This window comes from Centrocercus urophasianus, unplaced genomic scaffold (genome assembly GCF_019232065.1).
Source record: "Centrocercus urophasianus isolate 14NV4802_14NV808 unplaced genomic scaffold, USGS_Curo_1.0 seq_37, whole genome shotgun sequence".
Taxonomy (NCBI): domain Eukaryota; kingdom Metazoa; phylum Chordata; class Aves; order Galliformes; family Phasianidae; genus Centrocercus; species Centrocercus urophasianus.
In genome coordinates, this window is record NW_024884944.1 from 3109319 (window position 1) to 3132774 (window position 23456).

The 23456-nt window shown below is 45.9% G+C and overlaps 1 protein-coding gene across 1 annotated transcript in view; it reads right to left on the reverse strand.

Annotated features, from left to right (window-relative positions):
• Positions 1-1049: 1049 nt before the first annotated feature.
• UBASH3B (ubiquitin associated and SH3 domain containing B) overlaps positions 1050-23456 on the reverse strand; it is a 55599-nt gene continuing 33192 nt past the window's right edge. The window contains exons 3-14 of the mRNA XM_042831990.1: positions 23117-23303; positions 22404-22602; positions 20694-20863; positions 19214-19422; positions 12524-12659; positions 12009-12129; positions 10990-11112; positions 9195-9287; positions 8365-8509; positions 6538-6644; positions 6016-6125; positions 1050-5713 (exon numbers count right to left, since the gene is read on the reverse strand). Of these exons, the coding sequence (XP_042687924.1) occupies positions 5576-5713; positions 6016-6125; positions 6538-6644; positions 8365-8509; positions 9195-9287; positions 10990-11112; positions 12009-12129; positions 12524-12659; positions 19214-19422; positions 20694-20863; positions 22404-22602; positions 23117-23303 (1738 nt within the window). The 3' untranslated portion in view covers positions 1050-5575. The remainder of the gene's footprint in view (positions 5714-6015; positions 6126-6537; positions 6645-8364; positions 8510-9194; positions 9288-10989; positions 11113-12008; positions 12130-12523; positions 12660-19213; positions 19423-20693; positions 20864-22403; positions 22603-23116; positions 23304-23456) is intronic.

Genomic DNA, 23456 nt, shown 5'->3' on the forward strand with positions numbered 1-23456 from the left:
TTTGAATCTCTGGAAAAACAGTCTTGCTCTTCTTGCAGGAATGCTGACAAACAAGCAAGGTCATTTGCTGTGTGGTTTGTGGCTCCATGAGGAGCGAAGAGCATCGGTGAAGTGCCAGCAGGACACATGGATCACTGCTGAGCAGAGACGTGGGGCAGGGCTGAATGCATTGAGGGCATCCAGAGGAGCAGTGGGTTTCTCAAGTCCCCTTGTTCCTTCTCAGGCAAGCTGGGGCATAGCAGAGCTCTCTTTGTCTCCTAAGTGTGTGATGTGCAGGAAGAGCACAAGATTCACCCAAGCCTGCTGTAGGCAGAGCTCCTTTCTGTGAAGGACTCGTGTGTGCTGCCTTCCAGCAAGGTTGCAGCACGTCTTCCTTTGGCAGCTTTCTGCAGCTGCCCAATGCTTTGCAAATGGTAAATACTGTCAAAGTGAGCTGGCTTTAATAAGATATGAAGCATGGTATAAAATCATTATGTGTTTGCAGGACATGGGTTTGAGTGAGCTGGACAAAATGGTTAATTAGAAATACATCATGCATTTCATTTTTAATTTATTAGAACCTACTTCCATTAAATTTTCAGGTGTGTGGAAGTGTTGCTCTATTGGCATACGCTTGATAAAAGCTGTGGCTTTAACCTTGGCATGATCAGTTCCATGAGAAAACAGAGCTGTATGCCATAAAACTCAAAGCAATTAGTTGATTTGAATGAAAAGTCTGAGTGGCTGATAACACTGCTGGATTAAGAGCTCCCAAAAGTGTATTATAGAGGTAGACATTGCTTTTGTTTAAAAGTCGTGTTTCCAATGCCATGCATCCAAATATGACAGTGAAGAAACTTTGAGGGGAAAAGCCACGGAGCAGTAGAGACGACACTGAGCCATCTGCCTCCTACCCGGAGGGAAAACCCGGTCCCTGTGCAGCAGGAAAAGACTTGAGAGGGTTTTGTGCCATCTGCTGTCAGATAAATAAACTTCATCTACAGCGAAGGGAGGGGAAAAGGGCTCACGTTCCCCTTTCTCTTCCATGTTTCAACAGAGCAACGCTTAAATAGGAAGGGCAAGGTGCGGGAGCACATCTTTATTAAATCACCTACGAGCTGCTTTTGTTTGACTTCAGAGAAATCCATTTAATGAAATAAGCAAATTAAAATGCAATGGTTGTTTTAACAGTTGTTAGCACTTGAGATTAAAAACAACCAACCAACCCTCCTCCCCCCCCAGCCCCCCCAAAATAAAAAAATACAGATGTCACAGGTAATTACAGCTATTTTTGGCAATACAATTATTGGTTTTTTAAACAGCAAACATTTTTCTCAAATAAATACGATCTGCTCACACTAGAAAACATAATAAACAGAATGGTACAATAGGTTTAAAATGGAAAAAAAACTATGTATCCACTGATAACATCAAGTTTTAAGAACTGTCCACAGAGAAACTTCAGAAAATACATTTTAATGGGAAGGAACAGAAAGGAGATGGCTGTGTTTTGTTGCGTCATGTGGATGGGTCACCAGTATTCCCCATGTGTATCTGGGGAAGTGGTGAGAGCTAAGTGGCAATTTGGAGCCTATGCAACCGATCACAGGAACTGCTGTGTTCTTTTTTCATTCATTCACCATTTTAAGTGTTTGCTACCACCATCATTTCACGTCTGTATTTTAAGTCCAAATAATTTCCCCTCTGTTTAAGCACTGGGCAGCAGCCTTCTAGCAGCTCTACTCTCCTCTCTGTTTTGCAGAATTACTGCCCGTGTTGCTTTTGGGAAGAATAATTCCCACAGAAATCTCTAAACAACTGCTTCTCTGGTGATGTTAATTATCACTTGCCTAATAAAGCTGATACCAGGAGCTACCAACAGAGGGGAGAAGGCTCCTGCCATCAGCTGATCTTTCTGAAACTGCTCTGAGCGAGCAAAAAGGGAGGATGCTTCTGTCTGATGGCATCACCTACACCCTCAGTTTGCATGAGTAGGCAAAGCTCTGTTGATGGGAGTACAGGGCATCAATTGACACTTGCTGAGAACCTCTCCTTTTAGCTACCACTGCACTAAATGCAGGGAAAATTCATGGAACTTTAGACCTGGCACCTGCATTGAATGAGAAATGCAGAGCTCAAGGCAGCAGGTAGGGGCACACTGCAGTGGGTTCCCAGCCTCCTCAGCACAGGGAGACACCTTGTCCAGGGATACAGGCCCTGTGCAAAGCCTTGCTCAATTCCTCACTTGGTGAAACACACCAGTTTTCCCCCCCAGTGCCATCCCAGCAGCAACTGCTGCGCTAGAGCTTGATTCTGTGCTTTGATTCTTGTATTTTTCTAGCACAACCCTTGGATTATGCTTTATGGAAACACTGACAGAGCCATGTTCTTGGCAGGTTGCCAGTTTCATTCCTTAATTGGGAAGAGTGGGAGAAATCTGGAAACTGCTGCCTGCCTTCTATACCCTAATTAAACTCCTGGGATCTGATGCAGCTCCCAGTGATGGCAAGGAGAAGACTTGCACCTGCTTTTGGTAGCTTAAGCCTAGCATTCTTCTGTGACAGAACACTGAAGCGACATTAAATACACATTAATGAGCAGCAATGGAGTGAAAGTGAAGCAGCAACTGTTGTGTATTCTTAACATTAATTAAAAGTGGAAAATGAACATCTTTTTTTTTTTCTTTCTTCTCCCAATAAGCCTCATCAACATGACATTATTTAACACAAAGCCCCTACAAGAAATCAAAATGCTGGAAGGAAGTAAGATTTTCTTCCTGACATTCTTGACACCTGAAAAATCTAATGCGAGATAAGACTACAATTGTCAAAATACTTTCCCAAGCATCCAAAAATATAGTTTTTTAAGAAGAGAGTATTTTAACATATTTTACCTTCTCAAACAGAACACTTTTGTTTTGCATTACTTACTATATGCAAAGACCAGCTAGTACACTATTCAAATTGTGCATTCAGGTTTTGTTCCCTCTCTGTTCCACGCTTCTGTCTGAATAAACTCTGCAGTAGGACTTCAGCAGCCTCCACTGCTTTGCATCACGCCTTGCTGACCAAACGCCATCCGGAGAATCACACGCTCATCAGTAACCAAATCAGTTGTCGTGTGATTGTCGCCTCTTCAGTTTTAAATAAACTCTTTGCAAATTTGCAGTGAGTAAGCTTGGAGGAAAACAAGCCAGAAACGCTCTTCAAAACGTCTGTACACAGCCCAGAAGAGTTTAAATTATAGTTAAAAACTAAAGTGACAGCAGTATAACTGCAGAGAAGCAGTTCTTTTCTGTCATCTCGTAAGTTATTTCCCTGACTTTTCAGTATACATCCCTGGTATCGTAATGCACTTATGAATGGCCAACCGTGTATTACAGTCATAAATGTATAAATAATAGATACTGATATGCATTGTGACAATGTACATATTGCACAGGATGAGCTCTCTGCTGAGTCAACATCTGTACAGCATCTGCTGTGTTTGCCCTGGCAAGCTCAGGATCTGCTCGTTAAAGTGGAGACAAAGCTGAGTTCAGCCCCTTAACATCTGTTACATCACAGCTGCAGAGCGTTTTACCTGCTTTAGAAACAAGGTGTTGTTGCAATTTACCACTTCTTGTTTGTTCTGACTGCTGGAAGTGCAGCTACATCTTATCCAATGCAAGGTGAGACTACTCCTGTCCCAAAGAAACTTGCCCCAAATCAAGCTCTGATCTTATTATGAACTATAAGCCTTTGTTAAAGTTGGCCTCTATAAACTTCTGTGCAAATGTTTTAAATAAGGATATTAGTGCTTTCTATAGAGGGAAAACTGGGTAGAAGAGGGGTACCCTAGGATGCCAGAGTCTCTTTTCTGGTAAATATGATTGTATTTTATGGACATACTCTGAATAATGGTCCAAATGTAGCCAGCCCTGTGAACACAAGTGAAAGCAATTCACCTGTGAGACCAGAAGGTTCTACCCTCCCTAAGCCTCATTTAAGGGCTAGCTGCCCTAAGGGAAGGGTCTCTACCTGGGGATTCCCTCTTTTGGAGCATTTGGCAAGCTGTGATCTTTGGGACAGGTAAGCAAATCTTTTTTTCTTTGACTGGATTGTAGCAATCACCTTTTTGGGTAATTTAGGCCTGCTGTTATTTTTATCTACACCAAGGAAGGAGTGTGCTCAAGTCTTCTTTTGTCCCATGTAAGCATGTTTTTTGTACCTTCTCAAAGTAAGCTACACAAACATCTGTAGGAGCATTCTGAAGACCTAGCTGATTAGCTTCAGAGCAGCTTTCTTTCGGTCAATTAGCATTATAAACTCTTCTCTGTGGGGTGTTGTAGCATTCTCTTCTGAAGTAGCTGGTGTTGACATCTTGCAGGACAAGGCTGCTGCACTATGAGGACTGCAGCTCTGTTTGCTGCAGAACTTCCTGGGATTTCAAAAGCTATAGGTCCAGATGGAAGCCCTTCCCTTCTCCCAAAAGCTAACTTTTCCCTTACTGGAATGTAGAACAAAGCATACTGCTCCTGAATTTCAGTGCCCTGATTTTTCAGCTCTGCTTTGTCTTAATGGCAGATGGCACTTGGAAGGAGAGCAGGCAGCAAAGGCTGAATTTCAGTCTTGTTTTGAGTTTGTTACTCTCTGCAGAAAGCTGCTTAGTGCAGAGCTTCACCAGGGCTGGCAGAAAGCCACTGCTCTGTAAAGATCAGCACAAAAATCTCAGTAAAGGCAGAACGCCTTTTTCAGGGTCTTCTAAATGACAAAGACACAAATGCTTCATGCTAGGTCTGTGCACAAGAGTGGATTTCAATCCTCTAAATAAAGAGGGGAACAAAACCACTTCATAAATCTTCCATATTTGATTGGAAAAGGTTTATTCCATCTCCACTTAAAAGAAACAGTGCCTGGTCTTTGTTCACCATAATGCCCTCTTCAGATGTGCCATCTTCATCAGTAAGTGCTGTGAAACTTAGCACTTCTCCTGATGCAGATCAGCATCCCACAGCCTTTGCATCAGCAGTGTGCCCAGCACAGCACCCAGCAGAGGGCTGGACCAGAGGAGAGGAGCATCTGGTGCTGCCTGTGAGTCAGCGCTGACCTCTTGTTCCCTGCTGGTGGTGGAGTGCCCTCTGAAAGGTGCCAAGAACCTGGGGGCTGTGAGTGAGGAGTGAGCACGTGGTCCTGAGCAAGCCTGCTACTGCTCTGCAGAAAATAGCAATGAAAAAGCCCCTCCTGAATGCTGGACTTTCACACAGCGCTAGCTGTTACTGGTGTGGTGCGGGAGGCAGTGGAAGTTACTGGTGTGATCAGAGCTCCATTCATGGTGGAGAAATCTACCTGAGCTACTGACTGAACAGCCTCCCTGCGGTGCAAGAATTTCAACTTATATTTTAATATTTTCACCCCAATCGCTCCCTTTTGTGTTTGCCTCGTTTGTACATGAGAATTTTGGCATGACTCTGGCCATGTGAGATATGCTAGAACAGCTGTTTGTGTAATCCATGTAACGCTATGACTATTTTTCCACTGTCAATAAACACAAGAAAGAAGAGACAGTCTCCAACTCTTGGAAAGGCCGTGGGTTTTCCTTGCTCGTGTAGCTTTGCTTATTCTTGTAGTAAGGTTTCTCTCCAGTTAAAGCCTCCAGTTGGTCCGTGTGTGAGAGGGAGGATGGGGGGATCTGTAAGCTGCCAGACACCTGTATCTCCTAGTTCTTCACATGAACAAAAACCCAAGTATGGAATCTGCATGAAGAGAGAAGGAAATGAAAGCAGTAAGCAGGGATCGAGCTGTGCAGGCTTAGAACAGCTGCAGTTTGTGCCCAGCTGTAGGTGAGCATCTGATCCCCCTGCTCTGTTACAGAAATGTCACATCAGATAAAGCCTCTTTAACCAATCTGCTTTACCCTCCTGACTTCTGAAGCAGGAAACTCAGGAATGGGCTGAATGATCAGGTGAGAGGAACGAAGTGTCCTCTGCCTGGCTAAGCAGGTTGCAAATCTCTCTTTTTTTAAAGCCAGCGAGCTTTACCCCTTGCTGCTAATTACCTTTCGGACCATCTGTACAAAGTCCTTGGAGTTCTGTGGCGAGAGCCCTTGGAGCTGGCAGGTACAAGCCTCCAGGGAGGACGCGTGTGCCACTATCAGGATGTTGTTTCCTGGAACAGTGAGAAATGCAGGCTGAGGTGTGAGAGTGTCCCCAGCTCTAGGGACAGTGCCTGAGGTGGAGCTGACCATTAGAAATGTTCAGAGTGGGTCCCGTTCATTGTATGACAGCACGTTAAATTGGGGTATGCAGGGAAAGACGTGGCTTATCAACATAGAGCACGTCTCAGTTTTTGGGATCAGTTAGCTCAGTGCTGTTTCATTTTGAAATGTCTGCTGAGATTCCAGCTGTCTTGCACGTGCTTTTCTTCTAACTGAAACTTAATTCTGATTAAAGCACTTGGATGGATTTCCACCAATTACTTCAGGCTTCCATTTCCAAGACCCTTGACAACCAGTATCACACAGTGCTGCCAAGGCTTGTGGGCAAACACAAAAATAAAAGGTTGAGAGTGGAGCACTTACCTTTGCCTTTACATTCACTGATGATTTCTTTCGTTACTTGGTAGCTTCTACTTATGTATGTATCATAAGATTCAGAAACCACTAACTTGCTGACAGGAATATGAGGTCTGTGAGCAAAACAAGTATGGTAAATTAGAAGAAGCGTTAGAAGTGCTGCTTATGATTCATCTGAAAGTATATGTTCTTTTAACTCTTCCAATCCCCTGGGGACCCAGAGCTCAGTGTGAGGATTGCTGTGATGGATTTTCATGCTGTTACTCTAGGAAGGGAGCTAGCTGTTCCTTCATCCAGTGACCTGCTCTGTCTGCAGGAATTACTGCAGTGATGGGAGGTGGACCAGGGGGCATCTCCCAGTCCCGCACAAGAACTGGCTCTTCTCTCATGCTGAGAGCATTTGTCATTGTCTTTCTGGAAGGCAGGTGTGTTCTGTAGCTGAGATTCCTGTGGTCCAGCTGTTCTGCTATATGGGAGCCATTTGCTACCCTCCCAGGGATAAATACAGTGTAGGGTCCTCTATTTAGGTAGCCAGACGTGTTGGAATTCTAGCTGCAGACCAAAAGGACACAACACTGGTGACTTTATGGTATAATTAGGAATGAAAAATATCAGGATGTTTCTGTTTTATTTTTGTTCTTGTTTTCTTTCTGTTGCTTTTTGCAGTTCCAGCTGCTTATTTCACTTGAACATCCTTACACAGCTGAGTGCGCTGGGACTCCGGGAAACACCAGCAGTTCTGGTGACATCATAACCACAAAAACCCAGAAACAACATGTTTGTCACCAAGCCCACTTAGGTGGAACTCCTGTGTGTGCATGCTCTGCTATGAAGGTTTTGTTTCGATCTGAGGTTGCTCAGCCCATTATCAGGCTCATGCTGAAGTAGTGTGCCAAGCTCCAGCGATGCATGTAGTGAGGTGCGGTGGAAGGCTGGAGCCCTGTGGCCTCTGGGGAGTTTCCTTCTTTGTGGGAGCTCTGTGAGCCCAGCTCGAATAAAGGAATCCTAAATTTGAGAGTAGGAAGCCCAAACGGATGATCTTGTCTATTCTGTGCTGCATTACGATTTTTTTTTGCTAGGTTTTATTTAGCCTTTCTCTGTGCAGTTTGGAGTAAAAAGCATTTGTGTGTTGGGCTGGAGGGCACCGTGGTGGCGGAGCTATGTGGGCAGGAGCTGGGGATGTGGCACCAGGACTGAGCAGCATGAATGTTGGGGAAAGATCAGTGGTGTTTATCCATTCGCCATTCAAATGTGTTTTCAAGCAGATGGTTATTTTGTTTACTTTCAGCAATCACTTTTGGGGTTGAAAACTGAGAAGACTCAAGTCAGGAACGTGCAGAATTTTGCACTAAAAATATTTGAGATATAACTGCTGAGAAGCGATAACTGTTTTGTGTTCAAACTTATTGGTGCCAGACCTCTGAATGCTGATGATGCAGGAGACCCTGAATTACTGACAGATGTGCACATGCTCCCCAGGATGATATGAAATTCACAGTTAAGATCCATCATCATGCTTATCAGGATAGACAGACAAGCAATTTTCCCTGGCAAAGGGCAGGGCAGGCATTGCTGAAGCTGTGATGCTATTCAGTCCATCAGTGAACTGAGCCAGCAAAACTACTTCTGCTGTTTCCTGCATACTCCAAAGGTAGGGCTGCATGGCTCTGCCTGAGCCTTAGCTCCTACATTTTAGGAAATGAATCAAAACAAACAGACTTTGAGGGTTTTCTGGTCACTGCCAGCCATGCTTAAGTTTAGAAATGCAGCAGTGTCCCTCTTTGAAAACAAACCCAAAAAGCAACCCATGTCCCCCACCCCCCTTGGTGCTACCTGTAGGTTGTATCAACGCTTAGAGTAGCTGCAGCTAAATCCATGGGGGGTATCCAAGCAGGTAGTGTGTTCCCCGAGACCCACTTGGTCCATTCAAACAAGCCTGGCTCTATCCGAATTTTCAGGTTGTTCTCTTGTTGCATACCTGGAAAAGGCAGAAAAGAAGCTCTGTATCATTGAAAGTGGCTGTGGAGGAGAGCAGCAAGACTCTGTGGCTCTAATGCTTAGTTTTGATTCTAAATAGTGGGTTTTCTTTTGACACTAAGTAGTCAGTTGATTAATAGTGATTCTGAAAAGAGGGAAGTAGTTGATCTACATACTTGGCATGTGATGTACAAAGGCATGTAAACTGCTGGCCAGCAATTACATGCAATATTCTGAACTTAGGCGTGCCTGCATTTTGGAGCTGTTTTTCAACTGTTTTCAATACCAGGAGGTCTCATGCCTCGTTGCTGTTTCCCTTCCTAGTTTCTGCAATGCTTTCCTCTTCCCATGGCAGCGACTGCAGAAGCACCATGGCAGCACAGAGCTGAGCTGGATGCGCCCCAAACACATTCCTGGCTTCTGCGTGGGGACAAAACCCACCCCAGACCTGTGCTGGCTGCAGGGCTTGCACCCCCCTTGCTGTACACTCATCCCACCCTGCAGAAAGAAGAGGGCTCCTTCCAGGTGGTGTTGCTCTGCTGCAAAGTACACTCTCACGGAAATAATCCTCACCCTAAACTACCATTTGTTTGGCTTTCCCATGCCACGTTTCCTTTTATCTGATTGGCAATGTTTCTCCCAGAAAGCCAGAGGAATGCAGCCTTTCCTGCTCAATAGGTTCTTACCTTTCAGGATATTGTGTGCTGTCTGTACGCACCGAAGGGACGGGGAGCTGTAGATGTAGTCTACAATGGTGTTAGTTTCTAGCAAGGCTTCTCCTGCAAGCAGATTTTAAAGCCTGTGAATAAAAACTGACAAATGGCATGGTAGCAGCAACAGCAGCATGTAGGTATGTGCCACCCAGCTAGGAGCTGCAGGAGCTTCCCAGCTGCACTGCTTGTGTCTCAGGAAATGAATGTACCCATCATATTTTATTATTATTGCGTGCACAGCTGTGGAACTGGGACATTTTTCTGTGTTTGTTGTGCCATGTGCCTCTACGTACTTCACCAGTATGCAAAAAAAGCACAGCAGCTTTTGCTCTATTTCTTTTTCTCTTAGCCAAAAAGTGAATAGTGCACTGAGGGAAAAACTGTAGAGAGAGCTTGAATTTCATTTAATTTCATTTAAAAGTCATAAATCAGAATGATTCAACTTAATTCAAACCCAACTTAATTCAATTGGCTCGATTCTTTGCTAGTATAAATTACCATTTCATTACACAGGTGGAGGATCACTGAAAATGAGATAAGAATCAGCTCCACTCTTAGGGTTATTAATATTCTCACGAAGCCTAAGGGAACCAAATGAGAACAGGGCTCTGAGCATCGCACAGACCTGTGCTACGAGAGTCATGTTTTTGTTCCATTTGAAGAGGCAGGGCACAAAGGTGGGAGTAAGAAGGGGTTATTAACCTCGACTTCATGTGTTTAATGATGGCTGTAACCATGTCAAAGCAATCTCTAAATCTCTTGGGAGAAGTGGGCTAATTTAGAAAGAGCTGCATGTGTAGCAGCCTTCTGCCATGGGGCTGCTGCTCATTTGCTCAGTTGTGGGAGGAATTAGGGCTCCAGCAAGCACCAAGGTCAGGTCGGTGCTGCAGCAGCACAGGCAGCTGGATGGTGCCTGGTCACGTACACACTTGTGTGCTGGGATCATTTAATGATGGCAGCCAAGTGAGCTGCGATTGCTCCCAGATTTGCCTTCTGTTATGTGCATATTGCAAACCCTGATGCCATGTGGCCTGGAGAGCGCGCGTCCCGCTGCCGTGCGGTGATTTATTTTTGTTTAGAAAGCAAGTATAATTTTAGCTGCCCTACTTTGAATGTGACCAACGTGAAGTGCTCTGAAGGATGTGAATTTGAGAAAATGCAAAGTGCTGTTCTCTGTCCTTTGGGGAGTCGGGCTCCCCTGGTCACCAGGCTTAATATTTGCTCCTTGAGTACTGAATAATCATCTTTCTGTATACAAACTAACAGGATCAGGAGTCAGCGATGAGGATGGGTGAACCCTGGGAATAATTTGGAGTGTGTTTTTGCCACGCAAACGTAAACCCAGATAGGCTGCTGAAAGTACATCAGTGTGGTGAACTGCAGATCACAACTTAAGATTGTCAAAATCAAGGCAAGACCACAGTCTGCATTCATTGCTGCATTTCTCAGTGACATTGGTAATAATACCATCTTCCAGTGCAGCACACTTACAGGGCAGTACTAAATGCGCTGCTCATGGCTCATGTGATGTTATACCACGGCCTGGGGTTTTTGCTTTGCCTTTCATTCAGCTGCAGCACCTGAATGAGGCAAGAAGGGGCTTGCCAGTAAGAGACTTCAGGAAGGTTCTTGAAGCACCGAAATGGTGTTGGTTTGGGGCCCCTGATTCATTCTTTTTGCTTTGTGCTTTCTCTTTCTGTGTCTGAGTGCGTGGGAGGGAGATAGCAAAGCTTCCTGGGCAAACTCAGGCCTGCCAGGGGCAACTCACCAACGAGCCTCGCCTGCGTACAGCCAAGCACAGTGATGGGCGCATCTTTTTCATAGTCCCTGAACCCGCCGCTCCTCTGAGGTAAGCTGTGAGGCATATTCAGGTTACTGCGCACGTACCTGCCTGCAAGGGAGAGGTCAGGAGCACTTGCTGGAGTTATTAGGTCAGAGAGACAGAAAGCATCGTGTCTATTTCCTCCCTCCAGCGCTGCAACGTCTGCACCTTGCAGGCACTGCCTAGACCTGGCTGCCAAGCAGTGTTTCCTATGTAAAACTAACAAGAACCTGACAAAATTAAGCTGTATTCATTCAAAATCTGCAAGGAATGTTCCTAATGCTTTCAAGTTATCTTTAGGGTTGCCAAAAAGAAAGTGATTTTCAACCCACGAAGACTGAAACACCAACTTGTACACTTCTACGGGGCATAAAAATATCAGAGCTCTTCAAATGTGACTTGGAAAGAAAGTAGCTGTAAAATCATCCCTTCAAATAAAAAAAACTTTTTTTTGATAAATTTCCAAACAGCTCTACAGCTGACAATGCCTGAGATTATGGTCTGTAGCTGTAGCCTCTGTCTTAAGTGTATGTACATAAAGAAATATATCGGGGACTCGTGGCAGATCATGGTTTGCCTACAGTCATATTACTGGGTTGCCATCTCTAGTTTGCACCCTGAAAGGCACTCAAAATGTACCCTTTTACATTTAGGACCAAGAACAAATATACAAAGTTTTAACAGGTGTTTGCATTGGACATTGGCTATCAGCATCACTTCCAAATGAAAATGCTCTTTAGGTGACGCTACTTTAATAGAATTTGTTCTTGCAGTATTTTTCTAAACGTTAACAAGTGCAATATTTACTCCTTGGTTTTTGTTGCTGCCTCTGGTGCAGTCCTGTCACAATGTCAAAGCACCGCTTTGGAAACCAGAGTTTCCATCTCAGCTTTGCTCTGGGCAGCTGTTACTGTCCTTCCTTCACCTAAACCCAGAGCCTGAGGGACCCAAAGGAGCCCACTCACCTTTGGCATCAAAGCACTGCGACAACCAGTACTTCCCAAAAACAACATCCATTCTCTCCCCATGCCTGCAGACGAAGAGGCAGCGCTTCTGAGGCCCTGGCTGGCTGCTTATTCTCAGTGGCTGAAAGAAAAAATGACAGCATCTTTGGCCTTTATGAAAGCGCAAGTGTTTTTCTGAGATCTGATTTGCTAATGGCACCCAGGGCCGGCCAGCTCTTGCTTTTAGCCTCATGCAGGTACAGGAAGCTCTCTGAAGTTGGTTATGCTGGTGTAAAAAGTCAAATTGGCAGGTCCTCATCCTCTGCTCACTTGGCTGCAAAGAGCAGGGCTAGCAATAGTGAAGTCTTCTCTGCATGTGGTTTGTTGTGTCCTTCTAAAGCTTGTAGAGAATTGCAAGTGGAAACTTCCAGCACAGGCAGTGAAACGGGACCAGAGGATAAGAGCTGGGGAAATAAACAGCTGCTGGAAATTTGATGTTGAAAGTGTGTGTGATCTGTGTGTGTGAGGGCCCCTACCTGCACATTTTGGCAGATGATGGTGAGTGGCCCTGTGTCCCCAGGCCCTTGGTCTTCCTGCTGTCTTCTTTCCAGAGCTCCGTCGGTGAATGCTTGAAGGGAGGGGGAAGATGTGGTGTTCAGGATTGAGTAGGACCTGCCAGAAACAGAAAGGTGTTGGCTTTGGGAGTGCTTCAGGCATCATGCCCTTGGGCCGCTGTCTGCAGGAACAGATGATAATTACTGTAGTTCACATTATTACTTTATTACCTGTATTTTAGATCTGCCTAGAGAGCACCTTGCTAGGTATTATACACACATGAAGAGATGAACCTTGTCTTGATGGGCTTCTTGTTTCCTTAGGAACAGTTTCACTGAACAGCAGTGTGCAGGCGTTGGTCTGTGAGGCCGTCAGACCTTTAATGTCCTGGCATTTTCCATGAGAACATTTCTCACAGCCACAGGGCCAGCATCAGCCCCATCTGGGGACCTGCTGCACGTTACTCACCACGGCTTTGTGGACTAGTTTGGAAGCTAATTGCTACAGATAAATTTCTCTTGCTGCTCTCTAGCTGCTGCTAGTTATATTTGTACAGTGCTTGGTATTTGGGCTGGTCAGTGGCTGTGCTACAAATGGGAAATACACATACTAGTTTGTTTACCAGTGTAGTGGATTGCTCTCTGGACCATTACCCATATTAAATAGAACTGGAATGTCCCTTTTGGTACTGGCAAGAAGCAAGCTGTAGGATGGAGAGTCAGCACACAGAATTGCTGGTTACAGCTGACTGCATCTCTCCTTTTGACTGGGAGGAGCAAGGAGAGCATCAGTGCTTTGCTGCTTAAGGGGTACAGTGGAAAGCTGGAGCACAGCCTTGCCTGTCATCCTGGGCACTTCTCATGGTTCCTGTGCACAAAACAGTTGTACTGCCTTGTAGGGAAGTGACGTGTTCAGTCTGGGTGGTTGCATCCACATTTTTCAGTGCTGTCTATTCCATTTCCCATCTACAGTGGGAATTTATTCTCACCAGTGCTTCTTCCTGTGAAACGCGGCCAGAGGGACATAATAGATCCCATTCTCCCTCAAGATGCTTATCTGCTGACGCTCCCTCTGAGTACAGCTCTCGTGCCCAGACATTCAAAGCCTGTGACCAAGACCCAGGGGAGCAAACTGACAGGCAATTACAGAACCTGCAGTGACCCTCTGCTCATTCGCTTACATTGAATGGGCTGCACTTGCTTAGTCATTAAAAGGTTGTCATTTAATGCACGTGGTCATTTGCTTTGACAGCAATGGTTGCCTTTGCTTGCACTTTTCAGTGCCTTAAAAACATCAGAAGTTGCTTCCTGATGAGCACCTAGATAGGATAAAATCTCAGAGGAGCTTCTCACTGCTGTTAAAATAACACCCATGCTCCTACCAGTGGAACAAAAGTAGGTCATCTGCATTTTTTGTAAAGAACCAATCTGCAAATTCAATCTGTCTTGTGCCAGTTTGAAGATGTAAAAAGTGCTACACTGTTGGTACTGATATTGGCCCCTTATCTGGTGGGAGTGGGGTGCAAGGATGAGTCGAGGTACCAGGCAGACCTTGAAAACCAGTTAAATGTAGGAGGAGATTTGGTGGATAAACTGTGAGAAATTTGACCAGGTGCCGGGGTGAGAAATCCTGTCTAACCCTCCTGTGCAGAGTACATGCATATGATGTATTGCAGGGAGATGCTCAGACTGTGCTTCCAGCTGGCAGGAAAAGGAAGAGCTGCTCTGATCCAGCAGCTCTGCAGTGCATGTGTGTGTGCCAAGCCCTGAGCAGGGAGCACAGGCCGGCATTCATCCCTGTGCTCAGCGGTCAGCCCATAGCACAGGCACAACCAGCTGCACATGGATATATCCTCACTAGCCCAGAAATGTGAACATCTCAGGGTGAGAAGGAGCTTAAGTTCTTAGGTAGGCCCATCTCGGTCTTTAGTTCAGTGTTGCAGCTCTCAGCCTCTTACTGCTTCGCCCACATTGCAGTCTTTCAGGAGCACCAGCCAGGAGAATACTGAGGGTTTGCTTCACTACTCCTCTTCCCGAGGAACTGCTGCACCATTTCTGAGACTAATTTTCTCCCTAAGCCCTTGCCGAAAGGCCGTGGATGCTGTACTCTCTATAAATAGATGCTTGGATTCACTGCAAGTGGTGATGAGGCAAAGGCATCCTATCTCACTGTGCCTGGAGGAGAGCCACCCCCCTGCCTTCAGCCGTGTCTCCTTTCCACTGCTGGAAAACACAAACCTCTGACACTATTTCAGCTTAGTCATCTTCTAAGCATAGGTCATTGCTTGGAAGCTTTTCCCAAAGCCTTGTGGTTCCTCCTCTTGGCACACAGAGACTGAAGCAGACAATAGCATCTACTGTCTTCTAGATGGCACGGGGGAGATGCTTTGCCTTCCTCGCTCCTGGTGACATTGCTGTGTTCCGGAGGCGATGTCATCCTGGCCAGGAACCCCTTGAAGAATGGAGGTGATGGAGGGAAGGTCTCCATCATGACACAATGCCATTAGTGCTCATTGTAGGAAAGGACTCCTCTGCCTTGTCACTCACTGCTATCAGGGTGAGAAGGATCTCCAGGGAAAGTAACCAGATATTGTCGCAGAATGGGAAGAAAACAGTGGGAAAAAAAAACCACTGAGGCACAAATAGCTTGAAAAATTAGGGCTCTTTTTCCTCCCCCTTCTACTTGTGCCAAGCCTGATTTCTCAGGCTTATTAAAGGGGCAAGGAATAGCTTTGGCCTCTCTCAGGGAGCCAAAATAGCCTGCTATGTAATATCTATAGTGCTGATATCCATTTGGGGGTGGAGGAGGTGACTATTTCTAGCTTTGCTGGTAATGGAAAAACAGTGCAGGGAATCATCACAAGTTTTAGCTTTTGGATGGTGCTGGGTGCACAGATGCAAAGATGGCACTTTGTTTTTCCTACTGTATGCCATTAAATGTATATGCAAGAGACCTGTGGCATTGAATGCCTGGTTTTTGTGGCTTCTGTGGGGCAAGCCAATTTTTGTACCTTTGCTGGGTTTCCCACTTCCTGGGGCTCTGTGTGCTGAGGGTGAAGTATTTCTCCTTTTGACTTGGCAGCCCCCTAATTCACAGGCACACAAGGTGGTGTAGAAAATACCCCACTGGGGAGGCTTTAAGGTATAGATATATACATGCACTACACAGATGGGATTTATAGTTCAGATTCATTCCAAGCAGCTTCAGCTCACCAGTAGGTTGTGCTGCTACCAGAAGATTTCTACCTTGGTGCCACAAGGGGTAAAAAAAGCCAACAACATTATTTTGTGTCTAACATAGCTGTGGCCAGGTGCCCTCCCAGGCTCAGTCAGAACAGATCTCCTAACATTGCTACAAATGCAGCCAGGTTCAGCCTAAAGGAGTGTCGAGCTCATTTCAGGAAGGTTATTTTTCACTTGCAGGATGCAGAACTAGCAGCAGAGCAGTCATGAAGTGTCCTTGACTTTCAGATCATAAGATTTAGAGCAAACAAGAACAAACATCAGGCTTCCCAAATGAGCGTTTCTGGCTCATGTATTTTGCTTTTTGAAGCTTTCCTCTTACAACTCTGGGAAAAAAAAAAACAGCTGTTCTTTTTGCATAACCACATAGCTAGTGCTGGGCCTGAAACTACTGCTAGATAACATGAAATTCTTAACACCATCACCCTTCCTGCAGGAATGGCAAGAAGGGGTTACGTAGGTTTAGGATTTAGGTGGGGTTGTATGGGATGCTGGAACAATTTGTCTGCAATTATTTTCCAGCTTATAGCACCAATCAGAGAACAAATATTTCCCCTACCAGACCCTAGCAGGTCCAGTCATGCCACAACGTGCCACAGCTGGCAGAGAAATGCACTTTAGATGCATGGCAAATCTTTGGGGTCTGCAGAATAGAAGCAATGCCATTCCTGTTTTAGGAGACAGGGAAAGGATTCAGACCCGAAGTCTCTCAAGGCACAGTCTGGTTTCATGGACATTCTGCCCCATTCTGAAAGCAAAGCCTGTTCTGCCCTAAGAAACGGTTCATCAGATTTGTCTCTTAGTGATGGCAGCCAGTTGGTCTGCAGCTGAGGCACAACCTTCTCATAGGGCAGGGATGCCTTTTTGTTTTGTGTTTGTCTATGGAAGCACTATGGAAGTTTGTGTGCTGAGCTGAGCTCTAGAGGCACAGTTTGGATATTAGCCCTGAAACTGTGTCCTGCAGAGGCCAGAATTCAGTTTCTGCATTGCTTGTGTAGTGCAACAGGGAAATCTTTTTCAGGAGAAATATTCCAAAACCAGTTAATCTGCAGGCACAAGCAACCTTATGTTGCTGTATTAAGGATTTGCTCAAGTGTCTCAGAATAGCATTTTCCTTGCCATATCTGTTGCATGGTATTGCTATGGTGCTGCAGCCCGGAATGAGCTGTATTTTAGCAATGGTCTCAATAATGCATGATTTTCACTTGAAGAATGCAGTCTCTTGTGACTAGGAGGGAAAACTCAATGGCTGTTTTTTCTTTCTTCCTCTGCAGGAATAAAGCAGGACGTGGCTGTGTACACAGAGGCAGCACAAAGCACTGCTCACCACCAGCAGCCCCATTCCCAGCTCTGGGCACTGGTCCCACCTCCTCCATGTGGCAGCTCTGCGATCCCGGTGAGTAGTGCCATGCTTTCTTTCATGCCTATGAAATAAAGTTATCTGTGCTCCATTCTCATCTTACCGAGAGGATCTAATGGTGAACGTGTTGACCTGGATGGCAGTTGGGCTTTGGTTGTGTTTGGCTTGCTATATTGTTTTGACCAAATGACATTCTGTAACCCAATATTCCCTGTGGGAAGCTGTTGTGTAAAATGAGATTGTTTCCGGGTATATAATAATGTTTTTGATAAATGCTTCATATTGCATGCTCTGGTTCATGATTTATAATCTTTAGCAGTAATCAGGGAAGGGGCATTTCCTTTCTTTGCTTGCCTTTCCTTGCTTGCCTGGAGACAAAGCAGTGCTGGAGTTAGAAAATGTTTGGCTTTCCTTTTAGCTGCAATAATAATTGCTCCCCATGCTAGTCTCTCTAGGCCTCAAAATCCTTCCAGGTACTGTAAGAAAAAAAGCAGTGTGCAGAACAGGCTGCTGCAGTATTTGTGGATGTGAACCATCTTGGATGGGAACTTTTGTGGGAAGAAAAGACAATTTTTGCTGGATTGCAAATGGGAGGCCCTGGATTAAGTCCTGACTTCAGTCAGGCTCACTGGTTGACTTTGTCCATGTGCCTTGATTGTAATTTTGCTAAGCCCTGGCTACTGGAGGGTTTTTCTTTGCTTATAATGGAAGATGAGTTGAAGTTTGGCAACAGATGCGGGATAGATAGGACTGTTCAGTTTGGCTCACATATGAGTGGAAGCCCTTTATAAGTGGTGACCATTTTTCACAGGGCAGGCAGAAAAAGAATGGATGGTTGTGACAGAAGGGATGAATGATCTCTTGTTGTGCTTATCCCTGCCTGAAGGTCTTCTGGGTTGGGGAGGACTCAGCGTGAAGCCAGGACTGGTTTACAGAAGCACAGAATGGTCACTGCCATCACATCTGGAAGTGAGCCTGGAAGCTACATTTGCCCTGTGTCTGCTCTCCATCTGTCGCTCACCATGACGTGTGTGTTAAGCTTGAAAAGTCACGAACAAAGAAAAAAAAGCTGGGTTTTTTTTCTCTTTTGTTTCCTGCATTTTGCTTGGCTTGATGAGATGTTGGATTGATTTCTACTAAATGCTGAGTGAGGTCAGTGCTTGTCCTGTGCTGACAGGGGTGTCACGTGCTCCCTTTCTGCTCTGACACTCTCCCCACAAACCATGTTTGCCCACTGAAATTTGAGATATCAACTGTCTGCATCTCATTCTGTATCTCCATCCTCTCCCTCTGTAATCTGCTGTGTGACCATGCCCAAACCTCTGCACCTGCCTGGGATTATTGGACAGACAGCAGGCAGGAATGTGTCTTTCTGCTCTCCTTGTTATCGTGTGCTCTTACAGAGAAGCTACTTTCTATGCTCCTGTTGTGCCAAAGGTGTTTGGGTGCTTAGGGATGCAGACATCCCTGTGGGATTTGCCCAGACCCACCTGTCCAGCAGTAGGTTTTTACTAGGTTCATCTAATTCCTATCAAAATCAAGAGGCAGAAAGCATAACCTTATTCAAAAGTCAAGGTTGATTCTCACTGAAGCAAATGGCAGGCAGGTGATAACTGCTTTGAATGTCTTGCAAAGTGTCTGAAGAAATCTTGCTGATCCAGACCTTTTCCCCATGGAATCATACACAACAGATCTCACTTCCCAAATTAATGCACAAATTCAAAGCTTTGTGACCCAGGTCCCACCGCAGAGATGCCTTCACTGCAGTGTCTGTGCAGCAGCCATCTGCTCCAGCTCTATCAACCAGCAGCAGCCATCCTATGAGTAACAGTTGCTGTAACATCCTAGCTGAATAAATCACATCATTCTCTAATCCCATGCATGGCGCCAGCACCTGTGCTTCCTTTGCTTACCAGATGGGGCTTGGTGTGCCAGAATGTTTCCCCCAAAGCCACCTTCTCAGCAGCCCTGAGGAAGTGAAGTGAGACTATTCACTTACCCAGGTGAAATCTCAGCTGCTGAGCTCCCTTTTTGCAGTGACTAGAATTAGACTGAGCAGCTTTACGTACCCATGGAACACCCAGGTCCCACATTCATCCGCCTTCGTGATGTAATTTTCAGGCAGCAGCCCAGAACAGCCGGTTGCAAGGGAAATGCCATAAATCCAGCCCTCACTTGTACTGGTTTGTTCCACTGGGGACATGAAAATAAAGTCCCCAGGAACCAGTTCGAGTTCATCATCGTTCTGGGGAGTGTAAGGATAGATCACTTGTAGAGTCTGAGGAAGAAACAGAAGCACAAATGAATGAAAGAGTTGTTCACGGAAGGGAACTTCTAGTAGAGTGGGGCAGGGGCAACTTCCACCCAGACCTTTAGCCTTTTCATGGTGTAAGCAGCTCTCCTTATCATGCACCTCTGTGCTTTATCCAGGGAAGCGTTACCTTGAGGGAATTCCTACTGTTTCTCACTCCTAGACTGCTGGAAAGCTTTTCTTCTCTCTGATCTCAGTCATGTCTTTGACAACCAGGAGGGGATGTTTTTTAGTGAGGGCAAAGACATGACTGCGTGCTTAAATGTCAGCTTTTGGTTGAAATGGAACAGCACTCTTCTTGTGAGCTGCAGTTCACAGCAGTTCTGTGCTCAGTGGCCATTGCCAGTGTAACCACTTGTGCTTGACCTACAAGAGCAGTTCTCACTGCTATTGCTTTTGAAGTCAAGGCAGAAACAGAGCTAAGGCTGACAACAGATCTGAATCTGTGACATCCTGCTCTCAGAACTGTGTGCTAATAGGTGATGAGTAATACTGAGCTGTGACCACCTGCTTTTCTTTGTGCTTTCCAATGTGAGCAAGATAAAGTAAAAAAAAGTGGGGTAAAGATCTGTAACTATAATTCTGTGATCTGTTCTGCTCTGGAGCATGAGGAATCCACATGTGTTGAATGTCTACCAGTGACTTTACTTAGGAATGGCTGTGGCAGTCCTCACTGAAGGGGAGAACAGGCAAGCTGCTGGCCCTGGCAAGTCTGACTCCTTCAGTGGTATCATGCAAATAAAAACCAGGATCATCAGCTCTGATGCCCATTTGCTCATTAATCCTCCAAGATAACTGTGGTATCTTCAAAGGGAGTCAGCTAGTCACTGTCACCTGATAGCACAAGGCCAAAGCTCTGGCACATGGCTGCCTTCAGCTAGATAGGCACAGATGTGAGCTGGTTTTCAGCAGCAGCTCCCTTTGTGATTGGTGATAACACTGACTGCTTGCAGCTTCTAAAGGCCGAGTTGGCTCTTCACATAGGGAAGGAGGATGGTGCTCTTCCTGGATGTGTCTGTTTCACTGCACTGACTGCAAAGGGAGCCTCAGGTGGCTGGCTCAGACTTAGACATCTGACTTGGGGAAGCACACAGGAGATGAGACCAATCTCCTGTCTGTTTTCTCTGTACCCAAGGTCCCAATTTGCAGAATAGAAATACATAATTTTTTTTCCATATATTGTGTTGGAGAATGATAACCATTTCTTTTTGGACTGAAACAAACTCTACAGCTCCTACCTCGTGGTTAACAAAGCGTATGTCTCGGGAGAATATGGCAGCCACCCAGTCGCAGCCCAGCTTGACATCGATGTTCTGTGCCAGCTTCTCCAGCGTGGGCAGGTGGCTGGTGTGGAAGTGATAGGCCAGCGTCACGTGGAGCTGCTTCTTGTGGGGCTCCACGTGCACATCTGCAGCAGGAAGATGTCAGTTAGCAAGACAGGGCTGTTGAGATTAGCAGCTTTTCTGAGGTGGGAGAGCGGCTGTGGGGCACGAGCAGGAGGTGGTAGTGCAGCTTTTTGAGATAGCCTAAGCAGAAGATATTGGAGGTGAGTTTCTGAAAGGGCTTTGGGTAAGTCAGACGTGGGCTCCCTGTGTGTGCTGTGCCTCGGATCGAGCCATGGGATTTGTGGTCTGATTCAGTTCTTAGTCACACCAGGGTGGTAGACCAAACATCCCTGCCAAACTGCCAGAAGTCATTTGAATTCAGAAAAGGGGCTCTTCTGGATGGTGTGATAACAACTGCTGTAATGCACACACACAGGCCTTCTGCTGAAAGAGACTTCCCCAGTGAGGAGCAGCCTTTCTGTCACTGGGAGCTGAGGATCTCCCCTAAATAAGCAAGTGAAACAGCATTATTTTCACTGTCCCTCCTCTCTCTTATGGTAGAAATTACAAATCCATGTATCCATGGATATCCATATTCATGTAAATTGATTACATCTTTTTCACGTACTTTAGCTGGATTATTAGCTCACTCACTGAGGGAAAGGTGTTCCCAAATTGTGAAAGCAGAAATAGGTAAAATAATGATTCAAAGTGATCCTGCAAAAATAGTATCTAAATCAGGAAGAGGTTCAGGGAAGCAGAAAGGTGGAAGTATGTGAAAAACTGGGACTCTCCCAGTGGATGTGGAAATCATAGGATGCATTGTTTGCATGTAATTCACTTTTGCTTATTCAACTGAAAATTGCAATTAAATTTGATTGATTATTCAGTCAGAATTGCAGCTATTCATAGACTTGGCTGTAAATGCCAGCCAGGAGTAGCTTTGCAAGTTCATCCATCTTTTTTTTTTGTTTTTTTTTTTTTTTGGATCGGTGAGAGACGATGTGCTCTGCGACTCCAAAGAAGCCCCACGGACTTCAGTGTGATAAACTGACCAAGCAGTGCAGCAATTGGCTGCCCCTAAGAAAGAACTGATGGGTTGGGTTGGGCTGCAGGTTGGCTGGCACTGAGCAGGGTTGGTGGAAAGGCTCCTTTAAGGTTGTCAGGGTGCTCTGGCTCTTCTCTCAGAGCCCCGTGTGCATCTCAGAAGTGCACAGCAGCCCTTCTGAGGCTGAGGAAGGTTTTGTGGCGGCGAGTGGAGCAGGAAATGCTCAGCCCTGCAGGCTGCAGTCTGTCTGAAAGGTTAAAGAACCGCCAAATGTCAACTTCCCTTTCAGGAGCAGCGCTTGACACTAAGTGTGAGGTGATCTTTAAAGTGAAAACCTGCTGACAAACAAGGCTCCCGGAGGGGTGCTGCTCTCAGACCACCCTTGGTTCAGCTCACAGGTATCACTGCTCCCCTGTGGGCAGCCCTGTCATTTAAATTCCTGTTCATACTTTATATTAATTGGGCATTATCCCTTTGCCTGCTCATGGAAGACTGCCAGGTTAATGCAGAAGATGACCTCTGAAATGGCCACTATGGGAGAAGCGTGGGGTTTCATATGATGTAGTGTCACCCACCTGCTTTGGAGGCAGCCTCTGCAGCAAAGTCTGCAGCAAACTTCTTGAGCACCTCAGCACTTTCCTCCTTGACAAAAAGCCCGATGAAGTTGGAGGACGTGTAGAGCTCCAAGGGCAGAGGGGCAGGGAATTTGCATTTCCAGCGCATCACGGTGGCCTGCAGGGCTTCAGTGAGAGCATCGACCTTGCTGTCCTCGCACTGCCAAAGGAAACAGGACAAGCACTGCTCAGGTGGAGAGCTGATCCCTTTGCCTGCACTCAGCTCTGCTGTGCACTTGGTAGAGAAAGAGAGGCTCAAGTGGGTGAGTGTGAATGGTGCTGTATGCATGAATGGTCTGCCTCTGCTGGCACACAGTGAGAAAAAAGCAGGGGGTCACAGAAACAGGCATCTTCAGAAGCCCTCTGCCCATCCCTTGTCCTCAAAGCGGGATCAGTTATCCCCAAATAACCTCCTGAGCCTCATCCCCCCGCACACGCTCTTCCCATGCTAACAATCATTTGTGATTACGTGAATTTGGTCTGCTGCTCTTCCCTGAAAACAGCTCGTTTTAAACCCAATTACCTCCTCACCAAGCACAGGCACTTCTTGTCATAACCCCTGAATTCCCTTCTGCAGCAACTGAATGAAGTGTGCAGCATCTCCAGCCTGAGCCTGACAGGGGCTGCTCATGCATGCATACATAAAGGCGGCAGAAAGAGGAGCTCTGGTTTACCATAAAGAACTGGCACAGGGTGATATGTGGGAAAATGTTGTGAGCTTTGTTCTTCCCGCAGATCTGCTTTGATTGCTGCCAGAACTCAGAGAGCTTCTGAGCCAGGGGGCCGGTGGGGCGCAGGTAGAGGACGTACTCCCGAGGCAGGGTGTCATCCAGGAATGGATCACCCACATGGGAGAACAGCCTGAGAGGGAGAAAGGAGGGTTAGATTGGCATAGAAAGGTGTTTTCTTCAGCAAAATCAGTTTCCCCTGTCCTTGCTCTGTTTCCATCTCCCTTCATAGAAAAAAAATCAACTCTTGGGGGTCAGGCTGAGGGCTGCGCCATCTCTCTTGCAG